The sequence below is a fragment of the Centropristis striata genome, chromosome 19 (genome assembly GCF_030273125.1).
Source record: "Centropristis striata isolate RG_2023a ecotype Rhode Island chromosome 19, C.striata_1.0, whole genome shotgun sequence".
NCBI classification, from domain to species: Eukaryota; Metazoa; Chordata; class Actinopteri; order Perciformes; family Serranidae; genus Centropristis; species Centropristis striata.
The window spans coordinates 35,270,021-35,296,037 of record NC_081535.1 but is presented as its reverse complement, the minus strand read 5'-3'; the positions used below and the strand labels follow the sequence as shown (position 1 = coordinate 35,296,037).

General features: G+C 36.3%; 1 protein-coding gene across 1 annotated transcript in view; it reads left to right on the top strand.

Moving 5' to 3' along the window:
* Positions 1-26,017, top strand: part of adamts6 (ADAM metallopeptidase with thrombospondin type 1 motif, 6) — a 128,377-nt gene that overhangs the window by 87,287 nt on the left and 15,073 nt on the right. The window contains exons 15-21 of the mRNA XM_059358050.1: positions 2,149-2,251; positions 5,051-5,184; positions 12,743-12,866; positions 13,463-13,543; positions 16,773-16,936; positions 19,211-19,349; positions 22,207-22,336. Coding sequence (XP_059214033.1) covers positions 2,149-2,251; positions 5,051-5,184; positions 12,743-12,866; positions 13,463-13,543; positions 16,773-16,936; positions 19,211-19,349; positions 22,207-22,336 — 875 coding nt within the window. The remainder of the gene's footprint in view (positions 1-2,148; positions 2,252-5,050; positions 5,185-12,742; positions 12,867-13,462; positions 13,544-16,772; positions 16,937-19,210; positions 19,350-22,206; positions 22,337-26,017) is intronic.

Here is a 26,017-nt window from a genome sequence, read left to right as displayed (position 1 = left end):
ATTGGTCTGACGGGCCAAAAGTCTGAAGAAATGCTCTTTCTCTAACCCAAACTGATTGTTTTTGGTGCCTAAGCCTAACTTTTCCTAAACTATATTGTTGTCACACCATAAAACATTAATATGTCTTAAGAAACACAACAGTCTTCTGGACTTTGAAGTGTTTTTTCAGACTACAGGTATAAATCAAAGTTTTTCTAGTTGCAGATGATTCGCAAAGAACATCTTAAAGTGTGCATGTAGCAGTTTTAGCTCCTTTTGCTACAAATGATGCACTTTTTACTGACCTTTTTCTGAATGCATGCAACAGATTTTCTAGATTTACGAGTGTTTTTTTCCGGTCGTTCCAGTTCTGCGTTGGTTTCCATTTATTTCCTCCAACATTAAAATCAATTTGCAGACTGTAATCCATCACAGTTACACAGTCACATAACCAATGCTTGGCAAAGTTGGCTATGAAATGTCTGTTTTGGTTTAATTTGCAACAGTTTTTATAGACCGTAACATTTATATCACAAACATTAAACAATATGTACATCAAGCAAGTACAAATGTTGGCATTGTACGTTTTTGCAAAAGAGAAAACACAGATAAACGTTAAATATCTACATTTTATATACTTTTGTATGGTGAAGGAATATTCAATGTATCTTTTTACCTTCCTTTTAAATAATTACATCAGTGTGAGGCTACTTTTTAAATTACAAAACATATATTTAATGGACCTTTAATACCTAAACTAGTGAAAAGACCTGAACATCGGTCTTGAATTTCAAGTTATTGCAGATTACTTGTTTTGCAATTACCCATTTTGTTAAATAAAATTGGCTTGTATAATAAAAATGGATTGATGTATCGTAAAAAATAAAAAAATAAAAAAAATCTACATTTCTTAACCAGAATTACTTTGAATATGACTGTGTGAAACCGCTGGAACACGTACTCATTGTGACATGCGACCACTTAAACCACGCTGCAAACTGCTGATTTAAACCCTGAAAATACTAAAATCCTTTTGTTAAGTTGAGACACCAAAACCACTTGTTTAGAGTTAGGTAAAAAAACAAACCAAACAGGGTTAGACTGAAAATGTCAATACTAAAAACACTCTGGTTATGGTTTGGCATAAAAACCACTAGTTAAAGGTCAAAAATAACAAGCTTAAAACAAAAGTTTATTCCAGATATAACTCCCTGCTTCAGAGTGTTTGTCATGCTGCAACGTCACCAGAAAAAAAAACCTTTCTGATTAACAAATCTATGGTTTCAATATATGTATAATGCAAACATTTTTGGCTGGAAACTGGTCTGCACGTGTCTCTTTAGTTTGTCATTGCAGCTGGAGGAATGACTGTAGTGGTGTATAGTAATACTTTCAACCGTGAAATATCACCAATACGAATTATTCTTAATTGTTTGGACACCCTTTCTTGATTATATACCTGCAGATCTGAAAAATCTGCTGTTGATGGGTAGACGGTTTTCTGACTGACGATCATGAGTGCTTATTGCAGACTGGAGACAAACTAGAACTGTATTTATTTATTTATTTTCTTCTGTTTCTGTGTTTTGTATTGTTAATGTGTTTAAAAACAATAAAGTGTGTTTTTTAAAAAAAAAGAAATATCACCAATAAAAGCATCTAAAGCAAAAAAACATGAATGTTCAAGCACGAATTTCATCCGAAATTGGGTCGAAATTAAAGACACTGGCCACCGAGATTAAAGGTTTGACTGTTGTTAGCATGTAGCTACATAAAGAAAGCAGTGTATGTAATGTAAACACTCAAGTTACATGTACGTGCCTGGAGCAGATGATCATATATTAATTAATTAATCCAGCATAAACTGAATTCAGTTTGAGCAGAGAGCTGAGAAAACTGTTCAGAATGATCTTGAACCTCAGATTTTTTACTCACATATGTTTACCTCTTTCCCGGCCGAGTTTAAAATGAACATTCAGCAGTGAAATAAGCAGAAAATAGGGAAAAGCATAATACATCCCCTTTAAATGGTCAGCATTCATGCAAAGTATGCTTGATAGCAATACCGTTTATTGCAATCAAGCATACTTTGCATGCATAAGACACAGGTTCTTGTACTTGAAGCATCACAGATTCTTAAATCTTCACTCTTTTCTTCGTATTTTGCAGGCGTGCCCTGCAGGATCTCGAGATTTCCGAGAGAAGCAGTGCGCCGACTTTGACAACATGCCTTTCCGTGGGAAGTACTACAACTGGAAGCCTTACACTGGTGGTGAGTTCAGGACTGCTCCAGCTGTTCATTCATCCATTAAAACCCCTGAAAACTTTGATTTAATCCTCCAGAACTCAGTTAATGTGTTTCATCAGGACGGTGTGGGTGTGGCTCCAGCTGATTTGATTGACAGCAGGCAAACCAACACCACAACTGTCATCGTATTTTTGATGAAATGCCGCAAAACTCCAACTCCCTGATTGCTAAAGCATGCAACAGTAAGAGTTGCTAAACTCTAACTCATGCACCCCGACGAAGGTTAAAGGAGGCAGCTTGTCGGTTTGATCCCCCTGCAGGACAAACCTCGTTACCACTAGTGAGGTACCCTCCAGGAAGACCCTGAACCTGAACCAAATCAGGGCGTTTCTGCAAAAGAGAGGCTTTCTGAATAAATTAACAAAAACAGAATTGCAGAAATCTCCCACGTTGCATAGCCAAAACTTTAAACTTTGGGAGAAAAATGTGTTTGTAACTTATATGAAGTTGATTGAGAAATATGTATTTGTCAAATCAAATCAAATCAAATCAACTTTATTTATAAAGCCCTTTAAGACAGCGTTAGCTGATACAAAGTGCTGTACATGGCAGGACAGACCAACAATAAAAACAATAAAAACAAAGAACAAGCAAAAACAACTAAAACAAAGCGAGTCTCATGCTGGGTAAAACAAAAAACAGTAAATAAAAGTGGGTTTTAAAATTAATCTCAATTTTAAAATTAATCTTAATTTTAAAAAACCACAAAGAACAAATAAAAACAAAAAATAAAACAGAGCAAAGGCTCATAGAGAAAGCCCATGTCTTCATATAATATGTTACAACTGAATAACTAATTTCTATTCTCAAACTAGTGATTTAAACTAAAGACTTTGCACTTTAAAATCTTCCCTAATTTCTTCATAATTTGAAACAGCTGACTGTATCAACAAGATTTCTTATTGCCTCTTTTACTCTTCAAGCTAAACATGTTGCATGCTTGCAAGCTAATGTTAATTTATTAAGCTACAGTACAGGCCAAAAGTTTGGACACACCTTCTCATTCAATGCATTCTCTTTATTTTCATGACTATTTACATTGTAGATTCTCACTGAAGGCATCAAAACTATGAATGAACACATATGGAATTATGTACTTAACAAAAAAAGTGTGAAATAACTGAAAACATGTCTTGTATTTTAGATTCCTCAAAGTAACCACCCTTTGCTTACTAGAATATAAGACATGTTTTCAGTTATTTCACACTTTTTTGTTAAGTACATAATTCCACATGTGTTCATTAATAGTTTTGATGAATCTACATTGTAAATAGTCATGAAAATAAAGGAAACGCATTGAATGAGAAGGTGTGTCCAAACTTTTGGCCTGTACTGTATGCAATGGTGGTCACCCCTTTTATTCCAGGGTGCAACCAGCTTTAATTTAGTGATGCATAAAACTTCATGAGGTTGAAATAAAACAGCTCCAGAATATTTCATGCATCCAATCTGTTCTTCCTCCAAACGCTGAGCTGTGAAATCTTCTTTTTTGCGTCACACATGATGCTCTGCAGGCCGCTCTGTGTTGTGTTCTCAGTTAACACCAACACTGGGATATTCTCTGTGATAGGTAGAGAATTCTTCAGATTCCTGCACACTCTGCTGTGTCTGAAGACCCTCGCTGCTCTCCTGGATTGATTTTACACTAAATTCATGTCAAGAATCTCCCAGAAGAAGGTCTCATTCTTCTAAACCATGGGTCTCAAACTAGCGGCCCGCTGGCCAATTGCGGCCCTCTTGACGATATTTTGTGGCCCTCACCTTGATATGAAAGTTTAATGTGCCATGTTGAAGTGGAAATGTTATGTAATGTAATTGTGTGTCTTTTTTTGGTAATTTTGTGTCTTTTTAAAGTAATGTTGTGTCTTTTTTGTAATTTTGTCTTTTTAAAGTAATTTTGTGTCTTTTTAAAGTAATTTTGTTTTAGTAATTTAGTGTTTTTTCAGTCATTTTGTGTCTTTTTTTTCAGCAATTTTGTGTCTTTCTTTGGGTAATTTTGTGTCTTTTTTTTTAGTCATTTTGTGTCTTTTTTTGGTCATTTTGATACTGCCTCCAGCGGCCCCCAGGTAATTTGAGTTTGAGACCCCTGTTCTAAACTGAGCCAGAATGGGTGCAAAAACTGCTGTACTATCACAGTTATTGGCAGCAGTTTAGGAGGACATGCTTTATGTCAGTCTCCCCCTCCGCTCTCTCTCCTTGATGTCTGCAGATGATGGAAAATATCCACTTCACAAAAAAAAAAAAAAAAAACAGAGAAAAAGTGATAAAAGTTCCAAGCATGTAAACACAGCTTTTATTTTCTCTGGGAGATGGAAGAGCTTAAGTTAGATCTCTTTTATCACGGGGGGCTGTCCTGTCAGATCCATCACCTCCTGATTTACAGCGAGCCGCCATGTATAAACAGCAGATAACCTGCGTGTTGATGTCAGCGTAATTGTTGTTGGCAGCGAGCGCCGTCTCTGTCGGTGTCAGTGTTACAGTGACGTCAGCGCTCCAACATCTGAGCACCGCTGACTTTCCTCCACATGGTTATTATTGTCAACAAGAGGGAAGGAGATCCCAGCGCTGGCTGCAGCAGCTGCTCTGTTTGCTCTCTAATCTGTTGTTTATCACTCATCTCAGGTCATGTTGTCTGTTTTCTGAACCCCAGATAACCATGTGCTCTGTCTGTCTGTGTGTCTGTCTGTCTGTCTGTCTGTCTGTCTGTCTGTCTGTGTGTGTGTGTGTGTGTGTGTGTGTGTGTGTGCACTCTGTGTAACCCAGGTGGTGTTAAGCCTTGTGCACTCAACTGCTTGGCAGAAGGCTACAACTTCTACACGGAGCGTTCTCCTGCAGTCATAGATGGCACCCGGTGTCAGGCCGACTCTCTGGACATCTGTATCAATGGAGAGTGTAAGGTAAGGGACCAGTGGTGGAAAGTAACTAAGTACGTTTACTCAAGTACTGTACTTAAGTACAATTTTGAGGTACTTGTACTTTACTTGAGTATTTCCGTTTTATGTCACTTCTACTCCACTACATTTTGAGGCAAATATTGTACTTTTTACTCCACTACATTTAGCTGACAGCTTTAGTTACTTTTCAGGTCGAGATTTAACATAAAAAACACAATAAATTTAGGAGATTAGACACTTTTTAAAATAAACCTCATAACAGTATATTAAATAGTCAATATGAGCCCTACCTTGAGAATATTAAAACGCTGTATACATAAATGCATCAATAATAATAATCTAATATAATATTTGGAATATATAAAAAAAACTAACTGGCTCCATGCTGCATAACGAGTACTTTTACTTTTGATACTTTAAGTACATTTTGATGCTGATACTTTTGTACTTTTACTTCAGTACATTTTGAATGCAGGACTTTTACTTGTAGTGGAGTAATTTCACATTGTGGTATTAGTACTTTTACTTAAGTAAGGGATCTGAAAACTTTTTCCACCTCTGTAAGGGACAAGGCTGCAGCATCAAATGATCAGATCTTTACCCATTTTATACCTATTTATTGAGTTCTTAAAGAAATTACGACAGGGTTTTAATTTCATTTTCATGTTTCTTGGTGCACAAAAGTTCAGTACAGCAGAATTAAAACAAATGCATCAGGATATGTACATTTATTTTCATTTATTCTGACCAGATAGTCGTACAAGATAGATAGATAGATTACTTTATTCTTCCCCAAAGGGAAATTCGGTTGTCACAGCAGTCCGGTATTCAAGTACAATAAAAATAAAATACAATAGAATAAAATACTGAGGTAGCATAAATAAAAACAACAATAGAAAAAAACACAGAATAGAACAAGGCCACTTAAGAAGTTAAAAAAAGAAGATCAGTTGGTAGGTTGGCAAGATGATGGTAATTATACTACCTTCATCTTCATATACAAGAGGTAACATTTTGTCTGCTGGTGCTTTGGTGAATTATTTTTATTATAATAATAACATTTCAAACACTGTGACCAATACTGCTTTATTAAAGCAAATCCGGCAACTTTGCAGAACATGAAAGGACACATTGATACAATAACTGACACTTTGCCACATTTAATCCTCTATTATTATTAATATTAATATTATTATTATTATTATTATTATTATTATTATTATTATTATTATTATTATTATTATTATTGCTAATGTTGTTGTGGTTTTTAATAACCGGATACAATACTGGAAGGTATATTAAGTGACATATTTTGTACACAAAAAAGACAAGAAAAACAGATTGGAACATTTGGATAAAAAAATAAAAAAGCACTACACACAATAAAAAAATAAAAAAAAATATTACAAAACAAATAATAATATTAATAATAATGAAATAATTAATAAATAAATACATTTAAAAAACAAAACAATAAAGACAAGGTAAAAGCATTATAGGCTTTAGAATATGTTTTCTAAAAAACTTCCTGTCCAATACAATAAAAACATGGGTAACGATTTATATTAAGGTCCTTGTAATAACCATTAATTAACAAGTAATAAGGCCCTTGTAAGTCCTTACAAGATGCTTATTAACATTACTGTGTGTTTATAAGCCTATATAAGTGTTAATAATGGCATTATAATACAGCTAATAGCAGGCTATAAGAGATGTATAATAAGAACATAATAAAAGTATCTCATAATTCTTCGTAATAGCATTACAAACACCCATAACCCACCCATTATGTCTTTGCCATGCCTTTATTAATCTTTTGTTTGCTTATTGATATTAAAATATACTTCATGGCTCATCTATTATAAGTGAACTATGCACGTGTTAACAGTTAACTATGCTTTTTGCAGCTAAAGGGATCTAAAGCGAGAACAATGCCTTATTACCTGTTAATTAATGGTTATTACAAGGACCTTAATATAAAGCTTTACCAAAACATGAAATATCTCCTGCCCTGAAACAACATAATGACCCATAATATGACTTTTGTGATTGTTTGTGGCTGTTAAACTCTGATATTGTCACATTTCAGCCTGAGTGACATGTTAGCTGTATACTAACTCAGCTATTCTCAACCTTGGGGTCGGGACCCCAATTGGGGTCGCGAGATGATTTCTGGGGGTCGCCAAATGATTTTGTTTTAGTCTTTTTGGCCATTTAATGTCTTTTTTTGGAAATGTTGTTGGATTTTTTTGGTCATTTTGTGTCTTTTTGGGGTCATTTTGTGTCATTTTCTGATCATTTTGTGTCTTTTTTGGTCATTTTTGGTCATTTTGTGTCATTTTCTGATCATTTTGTGTCTTTTTTGGTCATTTTTGGTCATTTTTGGTCATTTTGTGTCATTTTCTGATCATTTTGTGTCTTTTTTGGTCATTTTGTGTCTTTCTTTGGTCATTTTGTGGTCAATTTGTTTCCTTTTTTTTAGTAATTTTGTCTTTTTTTAGTAATTTTGTGTCTTTTTTTGGTGATCTCAACTGTGCGTGTGAGATTGTGTTCAGTGAGTGGGGGTCTCGGACAACATGCATGTTAAATTGGGGGTCGCGACTCTAAAAGGTTGAGAACTACTGTACTAACTGACCTAGCAGGAGTTTCCTGGGTCTGAGTGCCAGTTTTTATCTCTGACTGCACAGTTTACCAGACGGCTGGCTGCGTAAACACGACTGCCAAAGCACAAAACCGATTCTCCAGCGAGGAACAATCGAGCCTTTGAGTTATTGTGGCTGAATGAGTGGCGTTGCTCTGTGTGAGTGTTATCAGCGCTCTGCAGCCTCCACCGGGATTGTTTAGGGATAAATAAAACACAAAAATCATTGTTGTGATTGAATAATGATATTATATATATTTGAAAAGGCTGATTTAATAACATTTTATTGAAAAAAGGAGTTGGCAGCTGGTGCTGTCTTTGTTTTCACACTGCAAAAAAAGCCAACTTGAATTTTTTGGCCTAAAACAGTGATTTAAGTTGGTAAAACTTGGAAATATAAATGATTGACATTTAGGGCAATAATGTAAGTTAGCACAACAAAGGAAGCCAGTTGTCTGCTCAAAAACAAGTTGGTGAGTTGTTGTTACTTATATCTTTAAGTTGGGGTTCACAACAAGGGACAATAGTTCTGATAACTCTTATTTCTTTGTTGGGAAATGCGGAGAAGCGGTGAAATTCTGTCATTAGCGAAAGCTAGCGGCTAACTGATGCTAGCGGCTAACTGATGCTAGTGGCTAACTGAAGCTAGCGGCTAACTGATGCTAGTGGCTAACTGATGCTAGCGGCTACAAAATGACAGAAAAAAACTTAATTACTTAAAAAAGACACAAAATTACTTAAAAAGAGACACAAAATGACCAAAAAGACACAAAATGACTGAAAAAACACACAATTACTTAAAAAAGACACAAAAAAGACACAAAATGACCAAAAAAAGACACAAAATGACAGAAAAAAACTAAATTACTTAAAAAAGACACAAAAAAGACACAAAATTACTAAAAAAAGAGACACAAAATGACTAACTGGCTAATGGCTAACTGATGCTAGCGGCTAACTGAAGCTAGCAGCTAACTGATGCTAGCGGCTAACTGATGCTAGCGGGGCTGCTTGTTACAGCGACAAGAGTAGCCATTAGCGTATCAATGCTAACTCAAAATTGTGGTCGCAACATTAGCTGACATTTCATAGCAGCGTTACAATTGTCACATTGCAGAAGTTAGCAGAAGTAAGGATTAAAAGTTATTACAATGTTAATTTATAAGTTAGTACAACTTACAGTTGAGTTGACAAAAATCTGAATTCAGAGTTGAGCAAACTCAAAAACAAAACTTAAAATATTTAGTTTAATTGCCTTGAAATTTTGAGTTCACCCAACTTTTCTTTTTTTTGCAGTGCAGGAGCATAAATCATTTTGTGTGGAGATGCAGCTGAAATAACTCACTTTTAATATTTGTTTTAACTTCCACCTGATGGTACAGTTTGATTCCTTCCTGGCACAAAGACGCAGCTTCTGTGCCAGCAACGTTACTCTGATTTTAATATAAAAACACAACATGGTGCATGTTTTAATGGGGCGAGAAGAGGTGGAATATTCTCCACCAAAGGAGCCTCGCAGGTTTTATTTCCAGTCTGGATCCAGCGTGTCGTTTTTTATTTCGGAGGCTGGCTCTCCGGGTTCACTGCCACGCCGTGATAAATCTGCAGTCTGCTTGGAAAGATTTCAGAAACAGTCAAAGCTTGAGATGCTGTTTACAGGTGCTGGAGAGAAAGATTACGACTAGAGAGAGGAGAGATAGTGACAGAGAGGAGATCTAAAGAAGGAGTGGAACAATAATCCTCCCACATGGATTATAACAAGTTTAAAGACTGGACCTGTGTCTGAAATCACTCCCTGTTTACTGCTATCTGCCACTTTACTGAAGCTTATGCTCTCTATAGTGAAGAGCTACAACAGCAGTTATCGTCATTATCCATCAAACTGCAGATTTACTTTTTCTAGGTTAGTTGTTTGGCTCATAAAATGTTAGAAAAAATTGCGAAAAATGGCCGTCACATTGTCTCATACTTAAGAAGCTACTTTTTTATTGACATTTTTGCTCAAAAAATGGTTTAAGTGACTTTTAATGGCTTTATTCTACATGTCTCATTTAAAACTTCACCATAATTGAACCGTTTAGGATAACCAGATCCTGTTAAAAACATTAAATTCTGCTCCTCAGCGACACTCTGAAGCCATGATTGATTCTGCTGAGACGAATAGTCATGTCACAAATATTCAAACACTTTAAATATTCTAGATCAGGGGTCTCAAACTCAAATTACCTGGGGGCCGCTGGAGGCAGTATCAAAATGATCAAAAAATCTAAATTACTTAAAAAAGACACAAAAAAGACAGACAAAATGACTTAAAAAGACACAAAATGACAAAAAAAGACACAAAATTACAAAAAAAAAAGGACACAAAATGTCAGGAAAAAACTAAATTACTTAAAAAAGACACAAAAAAGACACAAAATTACTAAAAAAGAGACACAAAATGACCAAAAAGACACAAAATGACTGAAAAAAACACAAAATTACTTAAAAAAGACACAAAATGACCAAAAAATTCATCCCCGAAGGGAAATCCGGTAATATGTATAGAATGTGGAGACCAAACTTTTCCCCCCAATATTTGTGACACTTGTGGGGACTTGGAAAAGTGTTGTATACATAAATTCCATTTTATTCCAACTTTTTAGAAATAATTTATTGGAGAAATTTAGCTTGCGTTTAAAAAAAAAGTTTTTTAGTTGTTCCCACCTTTAGTCATGAGTGTGCTGATTCCACAGAGCTGCAAGACTTATAGATTTTATATATATTTTCTATATATTGCAGTAAAAAACAAGGCCACAGTGAGTAAAATGTAAAAAGAGCAAATAACGCCCTGAAATGACTTATTGGGGTCCAGAGGGTTAATAAAAAAATATTTTTTTTGTTTAAAAAACAATAAAAACTTGTTATTCCAAGTTGTATAACTTGTTTATTTTAAAAAGTACGTAAGGAAAAAATGTTTAAAGGCAGGATTATTAAATATTGCTGTTTACACTGTTAATATATAATACGTGCAGTACAAACTGAACCCTATAAATTCTCTCTATAGTGAAGAGCTTCAACAGCAGTTATTGTCATTATTGATCAAACTGCAGATTTACTTTTTCTAGATTAGTTGTTTGGTTCATAAAATGTTAGAAAAAATAGCAAAAAATGGCCGTCACATTGTCTCATACTTGAAAAGCTACTTTTTTATTGACATTTTTGCTCAAAAAATTGTTTAAGTTACTTTTTTTTTTTTTTGGTCATTTACTTTTTATTGGTTTTTGAAATGAACAAACAAACAATCAACATGAAGAACTATAGACAAATACAGAAAATATCAAAGAAAAAAGTAAAAGTGTACAAAAGGGGATTGGAAAACACCCAAAAATAAATGAATAAAAGCTTGTTATTCCAAGTTGTATAACTTGTTTATTTTAAAAAGTATGTAAGGAAAACATTTTTTAAAGGCAGGATTATTAAATATTGCTGTTTACATTGTTAATATATAATACGTGCAGTACAAACTGAACCCTATAAAACAATTTAAACTCTGCGTTAACACATGTTTTGATATAAAATGTATTAAAAATATTCAAAGTGATGGTTCCTTTGCATATACATGGCAGCAGAGCTAACCACAGACTCTTATAAGGAACAGCTCACACCCTAATGAGTTCATATTCTGCTGGTGTTGGAACTCATAAAGTGGAAAAACCTTCGATTAGAATCTGCTGTTTCACCTCTAAAGCTCCGAGGCATTACTAATCAAGCAGTGATGAGGCAATCACTGCACACTGAGCACAGATAAAAGATTTAATGGGCTCCATATGGCCTGCATATTAACATTTATATGAAGCCAACACATTTTTATCTGTTACGTTGGCTGGTGTGTTTTATGAGCTCTCGTATGTTTTACATGTTAAAAAGCTGCCAAGTTACAGCTGTAATTGACCTGATTCTATATTTTTGTTATAGTCAACAATTCCCAACAACAAAGTCTCTCAGTAGTTAATGACTTTACTATTTTCCTTGTGTTTCTACTGTAGATATAAAACTTTCAGGTCACAAATTGATAGTTTATTTAAAATTACACATCTTCACAAAATGTTTCTCAAACTGCAGGTAATAGTGCAGCAACGTATGAATATATATGTGGTTTATGCAACGTATTTGTACTATTATTTATTTAGTAATTTTTAGGTATTGTTTTTTATTATTTATATTTTATGTATTATATTTATATAATTGTTTTTATATTAATCTGAAATATGTTGGACTTTGCATTTAGGTGTAGCCCCATTGAATGTAGCTAGTGTTTTTGTTTGTTTTTTATTTTAACATAGCAGTCTATTGGCTGGATAATAATAATAATAATAATTATTATTATTATTATTATTATTATTATTGCCATTGCATGATTTCCAATTTACTTGATTCATGTTAAAGCGTTGGCACATTTAATTTAATAAAATGAAAAATGAAAAAAAAAATGAAATAAATAAATAAATAAATACATAAATATGAGGGAAATGTCACTGTAACGTATTTTATTGAACTTAACTAAAGAAGACAACACAACCATGCCAACATGTGGCATTTTTAGGTTGTCCCTAGATGTTTTTATTTTGTCTCTGCATAATGTACTTTATTACCCGTGTCTTTTTTATCTACTGAGTTTTCTCTTTCTTGTTTCTGGTTTCTGTAGCACTTTGAGATTTCTGTATGAAAAGTGCTTTACAAATAAAATCTATTATTATTATTATTATTATTATTATTATTATGTCAGCACTGAAATGTGCTTAAGAGTGTTCCTAGGATTTGTTCTTACCTAAGAAAAATCCTGGATAAGAAAACAATGCCACAATCTTCATAAAATCTTTCTGTTCTTAAGAACGGTTCATGAATGAGGCCCAATGTTCTCTTTCTCTGTCTTTAAAGCACGTGGGCTGCGACAACATCCTGAGCTCAGACGCTAAAGAAGACCGCTGCAGAGTGTGTGGAGGAGACGGCAGCACCTGCGAGGCCACAGAGGGACTCTTCAACGAGTCTCTCCCCCGAGGAGGTGAAACAATAATAAATAAAATATAAAATAATAAAATATCTGATGCTTTAAGATGTCCTGCCACCTTGGGTTCCTGTTAGCTCTCAGGCTCCTTTGATGTTGGTCTGATGACCACACGTGAGAATGATTGTGAGGAAAACAAAGTAGCTTTTTATCCAAAACACCCCTGAAGCCAGGAAGATAATCATTTCATGGAAACGTGCCTTTGTCACCCATATGTTTTTAGCTATTTAGAATTATCTTGTCAGGATGTAAATCAAAACATAATATTTTTCCCATTAATTACATCATGGAGGGAAGGAATCAGGCGTGGAGATAGGGACTCGCTGTTGGCTTCAGCCTGAGGTTGTCTATAGAGAGCAGAGGAGAGAGAAAACATATTTCTCCTTCTATGGTATGGCTAGTAAACCATCTAAAAATACTGTGTGTCCATGTGTGTATGTGTGTGTGACTGTGAAAAAAAGGGAGGGGATTGTTTTGTCCTCCTGCTTTGTCCTTTTTTGGGTGATTTGGAATTTATTCTATACGTACTGTACTCCCTTTGGAGTTTGAGTGGGAGAAAAACCACTTTAACGACCCCGGTTCTTGTCTTGCAGGCTACATGGAGGTGGTTCAGATCCCCAAAGGATCCGTTCACATCGAGATCAAAGAGGTCGCCATGTCCAAGAATTACATTGGTGAGTCCAACGACGTTTAGAATCAGACTTTTTTGCAGGTTATGAAATTACAAATATTAACAGCTTCATCACATATTCAATTCATCCTGCCACATTTATGCATTTTTTACAAGAGGCAATGCCAAAAGAATAAATAAATAAGTAAATAAGATATTCATTTTTAATTGTTTGCTTATTCAATGAATTGTTTCATTAAGGAAAAGAAAGAGAAGAAGAAAAAGAAAAAACAAAACAAAAAACACAGCAACACTCCACGCACAGTTCTAGTTTTCCCACTCCATTTATTTCCATTACCATTTACTCCACTTTCTTTTAAATTCTTCTTCTCTGTTTCTTAATTTGCACAATCTTGCACAATACAAAGAGATGTAGTAAACAATAGAACAGTAAGATGCAATAAGATAAAACTAAACTAAAACTAAAACATCGATTATAATCAAATTTTGTACAGATATTCATGGTTACCAGAGGATGAATCCTTGATGACTGACCCTTCTGTCCTCTAGCACCACAGGGAGGCTGAAACTTTGTTTTTAAGTGAAAACATCAACAACAATGAAATTGATTGCCACTGAATTTGATACATTATATTCATGTTCACCAGAGGACGAATCATAAAGACTTTGGTGATCTCTTGATCTTTCATCCTGCGCCATCACCAAGACAAAAATATTAGCTATCAAATGAAATATCTCAACATCCACTCTAGGTTTTTTTCATAAAATATCTCTACATCTATTGGATTGATTGTCATGATTATTGGTACATATATTCATGTTCCCCAGAGGATGAATCCTAATGACTTCGGGGATCCTTGATATTCTATCTTGTGCTATAGCCAGGGCAGAAAAATTAGCTACCCAGTGAAATATCTCAACATTCACTCTATTGGATGGATTGTTATGAATATCCGTACAAATATTCATGGTGCCCAGAGGATGACACCTCTTAACATGTATGACCCTCTGACCTTCTTTCTTGCACCATCATGAGGTTGAGATTATGTTTTTTGGCAAAATAAATCGGCAACTTTCAGATGGATTATCATGAAATGTTGTACAGATATTCATGGTTCCCAGAAAATGAACCCTTGATGACTTTTTTGATCCCCTGATGTCCTCAAACAACACAGTGAGGCTGAAACATCAACTATTCTGTTATCAACTATTGGATTGATTGTCATGAACATTGGTGCAAATATTCCTGGTTCCCAGAGGATGAATCCTAGTGGATTTAGACGTTCCCTCTAACACTACCATGAGGTTTACATTTGTGTTTTTTAGCTAAATATCTTGCCAACTAAAACATCGATTATAATCAAATTTTGTAGAGATATTCATGGTTACCAGAGGATGAATCCTTGATGACTGACCCTTCTGTCCTCTAGCACCACTCTTTGTTTTTTAGTGAAAACATCAACAACAATGAAATTGATTGCCACTGAATTTGGTACATTATATTCATGTTCACCAGAGGATGAATTCTAATAACTTAGTTGACTTAAACGTTCCCTCTAACACTACCATGAGGTTGACATTTGTGTTTTTTTGCTAAATATCTTGCCAACTAAAACATCGATTATAATCAAATTTTGCACAGATATTCATGTTCACCAGAGGATGAATCCTAATAACTTAGTTGACTTAGACGTTCCCTCTAACACTACCATGAGGTTGACATTTGTGTTTTTTAGTGAAATGTTGGATGGATTGCCATGAAATTTGGTTCAGACATTCATGCCCCCCTCAGGATGATTATCCACTTCAGTTTACGACTAAATACCTGCAAAACTAATGACAGCTGGCCTCTAAACTGGTGGTAAACATTACATGCATTCAGCCTCACAGAGACGCACGTGTTGCTGTGGATTCTCTCGTCTCTTTCCACTATCAATCCATCAATCTCTGTGTTTCACTGCAGTGTGGTGAATCGGCAATTTGCGACATCAAGCTGTTTCATATTATGTGTTCAGTTCTGAGTCGACCATATTTCCTGGGATTTCCTTTGCGTCTTTGTCAAAGACCAAATTAGAGGATGCCATCGTTAAATCTCCCGTTGCCTAATGTAAAGCCATAAAAACTAAAAGAGTCTGTAAAAAAACCTCCCTGAATCCTAACACATGTGATGGCCCTCTTGGCACCGCACTCATCCGCTCCGTTCCAGACTAAACAAAAACTATTTGCAACACTGGCAGCGTCGGACCCAAAACAATCAAACAACCGGATTCAATTAAGCCTGTTCTGTGTCTTTTCATTAACAAGAGAAAGACATGCGACAGCGTGTTGAATTTATAGCGGATGGTGTTGATGGAGGGCTTAAGTTACACTTTGAACCGGAGAGCTGCATCAGATTTATAGGGCCGTGGTGACAGCTGCCTGGTCCACCAGGATTATGGGGGATATGATGTCTATATATCAAAGTTTAAAGAGTGCAATTTTGGCTATTGTGTTGAACTAGATTTTCCCCTCCAAGCAATCTGTAACTGTGTTATGAATTTCATCTGTGACCCCAGTGATAAAGATAATATTTTTCTTGTGCAGCATTGTCTGAGTCTTTGCTATTTAGGTCAGCAGAGTTTTAAATGTTTTATCAAAGCAGAAACTAAGTGAGACAATATAAAAATAGGGACTGGGATGCCTGTGGAGACTTGTGTAAACTGCCCTGTTCAAAATAACAAAAGCACAATGCTCACAATCAGTGCCAGATGTGCTGAGAATGAATTTATTGAGAAGGGGATTGTGATATTTTAAAGAGGAGTAAACTATTGTTTGAGGGAGGGAAGAGAGGGGGAATCTGCAGAGCACGAGCCAGAGAGACAGAATAGCAAGCGGTTGGATCGTTTCTCCTGAATTTGGCCTCGTTTCAATGCAGAGAAAGTGGATATTTTCAGATCTGTTGTGCTTGGAGACCAACTTTTGTTTTGACAACCAGACAGAGTGGTATTCATGAGCTTCGTCCAGGCTTTCACCTGAACTGTGTTTTCTTTCTCTTCCCTAAATTAGACGTATGTACATGTCGGTGCACGTGAAACTCTGCATGTACAGTGTGTGTGTGTGTGTGTGTGTGTCAGTGACTTCAGGGATGCTGAAAATGATGATGATGAAGATGAACAACGGGCGATGACATCACAGCAGATGATTGTCTCCACCTGTCCTCTCTGCTACCGTTCCTGTCTGCTTTTGATTTCAGCTTTTTTCTGAAAGTGTTTCTTGTTTTTCTGATTTCCCAGCCCTGAAATCTGAAGTGGATGATTATTACATCAACGGAGCGTGGACCATCGACTGGCCCAGGAAGTTCGACATTGCGGGGACGGCCTTCCACTACAAGAGACCCACTGATGAGCCGGAGTCTTTAGAGGCGCTGGGAGCCACCACTGAAAACCTCATTGTCATGGTAATAAACACTTTGTTCTGTTGTGGATCCTAATTAGCTTCTGAAACTGCATTTGCTAATCTTTCTTGGGTCCACAAACATAAAAACAGATGGACAAAAAGCTTGCAGGCAATCATAGTCTAGACGGATTTCAGAATAAAGGCCTTCTATAAGAAGTGAGGAGCATTTATGGGTACAAGTCAGGAACCGGCCTACTTTACAGATCTCAAGGGTGCTGAGTCCAAAAAAAATGGTTCCCAAGCGAAATTTTGAGTTTTTGACCTTCTAATTTGTATCAAATGTAAGTAGGAAATCAATATGAGGAAATTAAGTTTCTGGATCTATAGTCTAGGGTCAGAGCAAGGATATAGTGGAGGCTCAGTGTCTTTTTTATGTATATATATATGCAAAATACCAACTGGAACATTTAAAAGTGATATTGATTGAATATTTATGTCGACCTTAAAAAATGACACAAATAATGCTTAATTTCACCTTAAAAGTTGGTATTTTGCATATATATATATATACATAAAAAGACACTGAGCCTCCACTATATCCTTGCTCTGACCCTAGACTATAGATCCAGAAACTTAATTTCCTCATCTTTGATTGTCTACTTACAAAAAAACTAAGGGGAAATGGTCCAACGACTGAGCAAGATGGGCAATTTGGCCGCCATATTGATATGCAAATGAGAAGGTCAAAAACTCAAAATTTCACTTGGGAACCATTTTTTTGGATGCAGCACCCTTGAAATAAGTAAAGTAGGCCAGTTCCTGACCTGTACCCATAAATGCTCCTCATTTTCAGTTTTTGGACAATTCCGTCTAGACTATCAGTGCAATCTGCGAAATTCTGCTAATTTGGTGTAAAAGACGTACATGAGAGCAGTGAGAGTCGACCAGAACAGTAAAATTATATATATATATATATATATGCTGTTGGTCCTCTTAAACTCAACATTTGGCTGCTATCCTTAGGTGACTGTCAGCCAGCGGTTTGAGGTTAAGCTATTTATATATCGATATTAAACAAAAAAAACTGACTCAAACACCTGATTTGGAAAGCATCTGGGATTTTGCTTGCGCATGTACATTTTTGTGAATGCATTTTTAAAAATTGCTTTTATGGCAAGTTTCTCTGCATGTTTTGTGTTGCTGTGAGGCAACCGAGCATGTTCTTGTCGTAACACTCTGTGGTTTCTGCCTCGACATGAATGCTGAAAATACCAGACCACACAGCACCACTGGAATAGACGAGCCACTGGCCGCTCACCACTAGCCATTTCTCTGCGGCTTGCAGGGCCCGACTCCCTCAGGCTGCCTCTGCATGCAGCAGACTCATATAAACCCACCAGAGTCTCTTCAAACTGCATTGAAAGCTGCTACATATCAATATTTATATATCAACAATAGCTTCGATGATAACATGAAAGATAACATAAAAGTTCTTCATCTTTCAACTTATTGTTCTGGTTTTATGACCCACAATTCTACTTTTTTGGTTCAGTTTTAGTGCTCTTATCATCTGGACCTTGTCATTTGTTGCTGAGCAGGTAGCATGGTAGCAGGTAGCATGCTAGCAGGTAGCATGTGGTGGGTTTAGCTCCACAATACATGTTTAATGTGTAGATGAGCAACCACTTGCAAACAGATTCTCCATATTAACTTTATAATGTGTTAATATGTCAATAGTGTGTTTGCAGCTGCCCTCAAGAGAATACAAAATTTACTTACTATTTACTATATGTGTCTTCTTCTTCTTCTTCTTCTTCTTTTTCATCTTCCTCTTCTTCTTCTTCTTCTTCTTCTTCCTCTTCTTCTTCTTCTTCTTCTTCTTCTTCTTCTTCCTCTTCTTCTTCTTCTTCCTCTTCTTCTTCTTCTTCTTCCTCTTCTTCTTCTTCTCCTTCTTCCTCTTCGTCTTCTTCTTCTTCCTCTTCCTCTTCCTCTTCTTCTTCTTCTCCCTCTTCTTCTTCTTCTTCTTCCTCTTCTTCTTCTTCTTCTTCTTCTTCTTCTTCTTCTTCTTCTTCTTCTTCTCCTTCTTCTTCTTCTTCTTCCTCTCCTTCTTCTTCTTCTTCTTCTTCTTCTTCCTCTTCTTCTTCCTCTTCCTCTTCCTCCTCCTCTTCTTCTTCCTTTTCTTCTTCTTCTTCCTCTTCCTCTTCTTCTTCTTCTTCTTCTTCTTCTTCTTCCTCTTCCTCTTCCTCCTCTTCTTCTTGGTCGTCTTCTTCTTCGTCTTCTTCCTCTTCTTCTTCTTCTTCTTCTTCTTCTTCTGTTTGCTGCTTGCTCTCTGCAGGTCCTCCTTCAGGAACAGAACCTGGGAATACGCTACAAGTTCAACGTGCCGATCCAGCGAACAGGAAGTGGGGACAACGAGGTGGGCTTCTCCTGGCACCACCTGCCCTGGTCCGAGTGCTCCGCCACCTGCGCCGGAGGTGAGTTAGCTTTCTGCTCCTCTGGACTTTTACCGGTCACAGAAACAAAGCGCTAGTCTTTTCAGTGTCAAACCTGAAGTGAATAACCTCAATTGTCAAGTTTCCATCCAAATCTATGATATGGAAATTATGGAAATGATATTAATCAGCTTCGTCTTCAGACAGCATGAATCACGGGCAATTTAGCTGACATGAAAGAATAATTAAAACTTGCTTAACTGAAACAAATTCCTGAAGATCTCTCTTATCGTACATGGGTTAGAGACAGCCGAGGGAACTTTCCTTTTTATCAGTTTGCAACCTCTACTTCTACAAAACTACGCTGAACCCTCATTTTTTCACTCCAGACCAGTTAAATGGAAACGGGACACAATTTGCTTAAAATTCACCTCACAATTGAATGAAAGTTATTGCAGTTGCTGCAGTTAGTTACAGTTATTGGCATTTTGACACCTTTTAAGTTAATGTGGTGAAGTTGTTTGTAAACAATTGCCTACTTAGAGATACAGTAGATACAGAACAATGATATTCATTAATTTGGAGTCCAATATTTTCTCTCTTTTAGCTCCATTTTTGGTCTCCACCAGCGACTGGGGAAAATATCTGTCTGTTTAGCTGCTAAATGCTCCACTGTCAGTGCGTTTACATGCACAGTTTAATCAAGCTATGCTTAAAATTGGATTTTTGCATCTAATCGGACTTCTTCCATCCAAAACTATGATAGAATAGAATAGATCTTTACTGTCATTTTGCATAGAACAATGAACATTTGTTCAGCATCTCTCCAGCAACAAAGACATGTAAAGATTTGTAAAGTAAATGGTAAAAAAGTTCAGGTAAACACAATGAGACAGTGAATACAGTGAAAAAAGAGCAAAGTTATCTAAATAGTAGTAGAAGCATCATCAAAGTATTTGGTATTCATTTTAACAGAAGTTTATGCAGATTTACGTGTGTTTCCATTTACAACTTGATCACAAATATTAGTTTTCTCGAGTCAAGTGCCATTAAACTGCTGCAGAAGAAGAGTGTGCAACAACATGATGTAACTGAAAGAGCACCAGTCAAACTTGACAAATGAATATGATGTGGAAAACATTATAGAAATATGGCGTTTCTGTTTGTTTTAAGTCTGAATTTAAGTAAGGTTACAATCTTCTCATCAATCAGACGTCTTTGTCTGCAGCACGACAGGGTTTTGCTTGTGAAAATTGAAAAACAGATGGTGAGAAATGCACTTTGTCTTTAAAACTAAACCTTTACAATTATCAGTTGACTTTATAAATATGCATTCATTTGCTCTTCACAGTAAGTCAAATGCAGAAACACTCCAAGTTAAGCATTTTTCTTCTGTCACACGGTTTTGAATCTATCTTCTAATCGGTTCTAATATTTTATCGATAGTTTTTGAGTGTAAAGAGCTTCATAAACACTGATTTTCTAAAACTACTGTTCAGGTTTTCATCATTAAAGTTTATTTTACTGTGAGAGAAGAAAGCCGTCTTGTCTGTGTCGACCTTCTACTGAGCTCCACTTTTAGAAAAAGAGCTCTGCAGGCATTGTGGCGTTGAATAGCATAACACGCTGTGGGTGTTGAAATTCTTCTTGAATATTTCTAACCTTCTCAGATATTTAATGCTTCATATCTTGTGCATGTGTGTGTCATTCTGTAAATCTTCCCCAACCAATAATTACACAAACGCTGCAGAGCAATGTGTGTTTGTGTGTGGAAACCCAGTATCATAATTTGCGATGGCTTTCCAAAATCATTACTTTATAGCTGGAGATCCGGCCCTCTAATAAATTCAATATGTATATTTTCCATATTTTAGCCGGAGTAATGAATATGGTGTAATTTCTGTGAATGAGCTGCTCTGCATAGCTTCTGGTTTACCAGATACGGCCGCTCTCTTCCAGAGCGCTTGTCCTACAAAGTCAAACATTCAGAATCTGAAACCGCAGTGAAATGTTGACCAAGGCCTCAAGAATGACTAAACCAAACCTTTTAGCCCAAAAGCAATGGGTTTCATGTAACAATAAATAGTGTTTCTTCCCAGTTGTCAAGTGTGGCCTGGACGGGTTTGTAATATTTTGTAAAAGCATGACTGAATAAGCATGTGGGTTTTTCTGAGGAAGGATTTCCAAGTGCAGAGCAGAGGTTTCAAGGGGAAGCACACATGTTCCTCCCAGTGTTGTAAACATGCCTTTGCATTGTTGATCCAAATGATCTAATTTGTGTCTGTGACCGCGCTGAGCTTTAAATCAGTAATATGTTATTTAATCGTGCACCCATTCGATCCAGCCAGCTCAGCTAATCACGCAGCGTTGTTTAATATATCACCACGGTAATAAAATCTATGAAAAACACCTTTTGACAGCGTTACAACCAAAACTCTTTTACCCCATGCTCCGCACTCTTCCTCCAAACTGTATTTCACTTCAAGCACAGATGGGTAGATTTTCTATACTGCACACATACACATCCATATCTCATTACATCTGCCAGACAAGTCTGCTGTGGGATACGTCCCACGAGGGCCCAAACAGACCCTTTCAGAGTTGGTATGGCACACACACACACACACACACACACACACACACACACACAGTGGGAGGTGTGACACCGATACGGTAGCCCTCACTCTCTCCATTAGAAGCCAAAGTAAAGAGCTCTCTGCTCTGTAAAAGTGATTTGCCAAGATATCCTGCAAAGAATCAGGAATTTACATGTCTGGATTTACTACAGACTGAAAGCGATACCATCACCATCGCTCGGCCCGGCTTCCATGTTTCTGAAATGTGCGAGATCAGCTGTGCTGTGCTGTCTTATTGATCACTCTTTTTTTTCCATGTTCAGGATCCCAGAAGCAGGAAGTGGTGTGTAAAAGGTTGGATGACAACTCAGTGGTTCAGAACAGCTACTGTGATCCAGACAGCAAACCTCCAGAGAACCAGAGAGACTGCAACACTGAGCCGTGTCCTCCAGAGTACGTACCACTGAGTATAATGGACAAATCACACTTCTTCATAAGTGTTTATTAGCACAGATAAAGCCCCATAAACACTATATAAAGGCAGGTGTTGAGCCGTGTGCTAATATATTCTGGCACAGGCCCAAGAACTGAAGAGACACTAGCAAAAGAAAATGGCTGTACACTGCAAAAAAAGAAAAGTTGGGTGAACTCAAAATTTCAAGGCAACAAACTTTGATAAAATTTTAAGTTGGACAATTGAACAAAATATTTTAACTGCTTGTACTAACTTACAATTTTACATTGTAATAACTTTTAATCCTTACTTCTGCTAACTTCTGCAATGTGCTGAATTGGCACGATTGGAACGCCGCTATGAAATGTCAGCTAATGTTGTGACCACAATTTTGAGTTAGCATTGATACGCTAATGGCTACTCTTGTAGCTGTAACAAGCAGCGCCGCTAGCATCAGTTAGCAGCTAGCATCAGTTAGCTGCTAGCATCAGTTAGCCGCTATAATCAGTTAGCCACTAGCATAGGTTAGCCACTAGCTTTCGCTAATGACCGAATTTCACCGCTTTCCCGCATTTCACAACAAAGAAATAAGAGTTATCAGAACTATTGTCCCTTGTTGTGAACCCCAACTTAAAGATATAAGTAACAACAACTCACCAACTTGTTTTTGAGCAGACAACTGGCTTCCTTTGTTGTGCTAACTTACATTATTGCCCTAAATGTCAATAATTTATATTTCCAAGTTTTACCAACTTAAATCACTGTTTTAGGCCAAAAAGTACAAGTTGGCTTTTTTGCAGTGTAAATGCACTTCAGTTGTCCAGTTAAAGTTAGATTAAGACAATAATTATTTTTTTTCAAATGTCAAGTAAACGTACTGAAGGTTCCCCAGTCTGTCTGATGTGAGATTACACTATTACACCTTTTCCACCAACATTCTGCAGGTAACATTCCAGTTGATGCACCTAATTTTTAAACCGTTTGTCACATTTTCGACCAAAAATAAATAGGTTTGCAACCTGAAAAGCATGTTTTTTTTTCAAATGGAACAAAAAATTGCAGTTTTTATTGACCTGAAAATCTAATCTCTTGTTTGGAAGTAGACAAATAACATATTTTTCTGTTTGCTGGAAACAGCTGCCTGCAGCATCTGGAAGAAAAGCTGATGACGGCAGTGAGACTGAACTAAAAAAACAGTGAAATTCCGAGCCATAAAACCCAACTAATTAGCTTAAAGATGCTAAAATGCTCCCTTAAACTGAGGCGAACTGTCAGGTGATAATTCTCTGTAGGATTGCTGCACCTTTCAAATTACACATTGAAATTTGATCCATTGTTATTATAAAAAGAAAAAGAAAAACCCTCCATAAAAGAAAGACTGACGCGCGATATTAATTCGCCTTCAATGAGCCCTGCTCTGTGAAATGTGTTTGGAACAAAATAATAAAATAAAATGGCGGTGATTTATAACTTCATATGTTAACTATTTTCAGTGTGTACCTCATGCCAAAAATTAGAGCCCTGAAATTGACCACCTGCGTTTGATTGTTTTGGCTTCTTGAGCGATCCCCGAGGGGTAACACACACACACACACACACACACACACACACACACTCGTATACAGGTGGAATATGAACTTGTGTTTGGTGGCCAAATGTGTGTAAAGCCTGCACTGTAGCTGGAAGCCAGACTCGCTTCAATCATGTCTGGAAAAAGAGGGATTAAATGCATCAGGTTAATTAGTTTCAGACGTATAGGACAATTATTTGTGTTTGAGAGTGAGAGTTGTTGTCTTTTTAGAGGAAAAAAAACATGATATCATCATAAATCTACTGTTTAAATTTGTTTTCATACATTTAGACTTCAGTCTTTATTTTCACATCTGTATTTAGTGGACGCAGACTTGTGTTATCTCATTTATTTTGATTAGTACTTGAAGGCCATTGTAGTGTGTGTGTGTGTGTGTGTGTTCTTGTACTTCCTACATAGTGAGGACCAGAACACATTTTTAACCAACAGAGTGGGGACATTTTTGCAAAGTGAGGACATTTTGGCCGGTCCTCTCAAAAATGAGAGTTTAAAAAATTAACTGAAACTGTATTGTGTGGTTACAAAACTAACTAAAATTATAGTGAAAATGTCCTTTGTTTTGGTCTTTGTCAACTTTTTTCATACATAATGAAGATGGATAAGACAAAGGAAATTAAGGCAAAATTTACTGTGACCTCTTTTAATCTCCCACCCAACAAATACCCCATTACAAAACACTAACACTAATAAAAACTAAACTAAAACTAAAGCATTTCAAAAACATAAAAACTAAACTAAAACTGGCAAATTGACTCTAAAAACTCATTAAAACTAATTGAATTTGAAAACAAAAAATCACAATGAAAATAAAACTAAAACTAATGAAAAATCCAAAATTATTATAACTTTTCAAGGGAATTCACTATTACAATGAGGGTCCTCACAAAGATAGAAGCACAAGAATGTGTGTATGTGTGTGTGTGTGTGTGTGTCCAGCCTCAGGAAAGGCCGACTAAAGGAGACCATGTAAACACGATTGTTTTAGAATAGCCAGGGTTTTTATGGGCCAGAGTAATGAAAGCTAACACAGATGTTTGAACACGTCGTTAATTCTGTATACATTCCTGCAGATGATGTAATATCTCACAGGCTGGATGTGTTTGGAGGGCTGTTGTCTGGCCACTTTTATGATATTAATTCTGGAGTCTGCAGACAGACGGTTGAATTAAAGACGGGGTAGAATAGAAATTGTCTTGAGGTCAGAAGCTCAGTGGCCTGACTCAACAGCATGGTGGTTACCTGTCTGTTTACCTGCATTCTTCACCTTTTAACCAATTTCCATTCGGGGTCCTTTTTTTGAGAATTGGTGGTTGTGGGCAGTGGATTTTTAGGAGGAGATAGCAGGTCAATAATAAATGCCAGATAGATTTATTTGAGATGCAGCACTGTGTGTCAAGTTGTTCTGGTCAAAAATATCGAATGAAAAATGGACTTAATTAGTTATTTATTTACTGAAACCTATTATGGTGTATAAAATAATAATAATGGTAATTTTATTCATACCAAAATGGATAAAAATGGTCAGAAAAATCTTCTAAATGTTCTTGGTCTCTAGTTTGTGGTTGATTATAGATCAATAAATCTTCTAGTTTCATATTATACATTCAGTATACAGTATATAGTTAAAGTTCTCACATGCATTTATTGTCTAAACACAATTTTCAAGAACTTTTCCAAATAAACAAGTCTAAAATTTGCAACATTTTGATAGAAAACCAGAAAAATTTTATGGATTTGACACATTTTATGATTAAGGGCTTTGAGTAACGCCAGACTAAATCACAAATGAGATACAGTCGGGATACTACCTATTCATTTCTTTGTAGATGAGGCGTGGTTTACGATCCTCCAGAGCCGTTTATTGGGCTCTGGAAAAGCATCTGTACGTAGCTCTTAGCCAATCATATCAGTTATACCAGATGACGTATGTAGAGCGACAGAAATTGATGTTTACATAGCCAGACTAGCCCATCTCTACTAAAACGCTTAATTCTGCTTCTGCAACTTTTTTTCTGCAGCGTGTTGTGGCTCTGGCTGCTCTATAGTGTCAGCTCACAGTCTACTGGGTGTGTGTGTGTGTGTGTGTGTG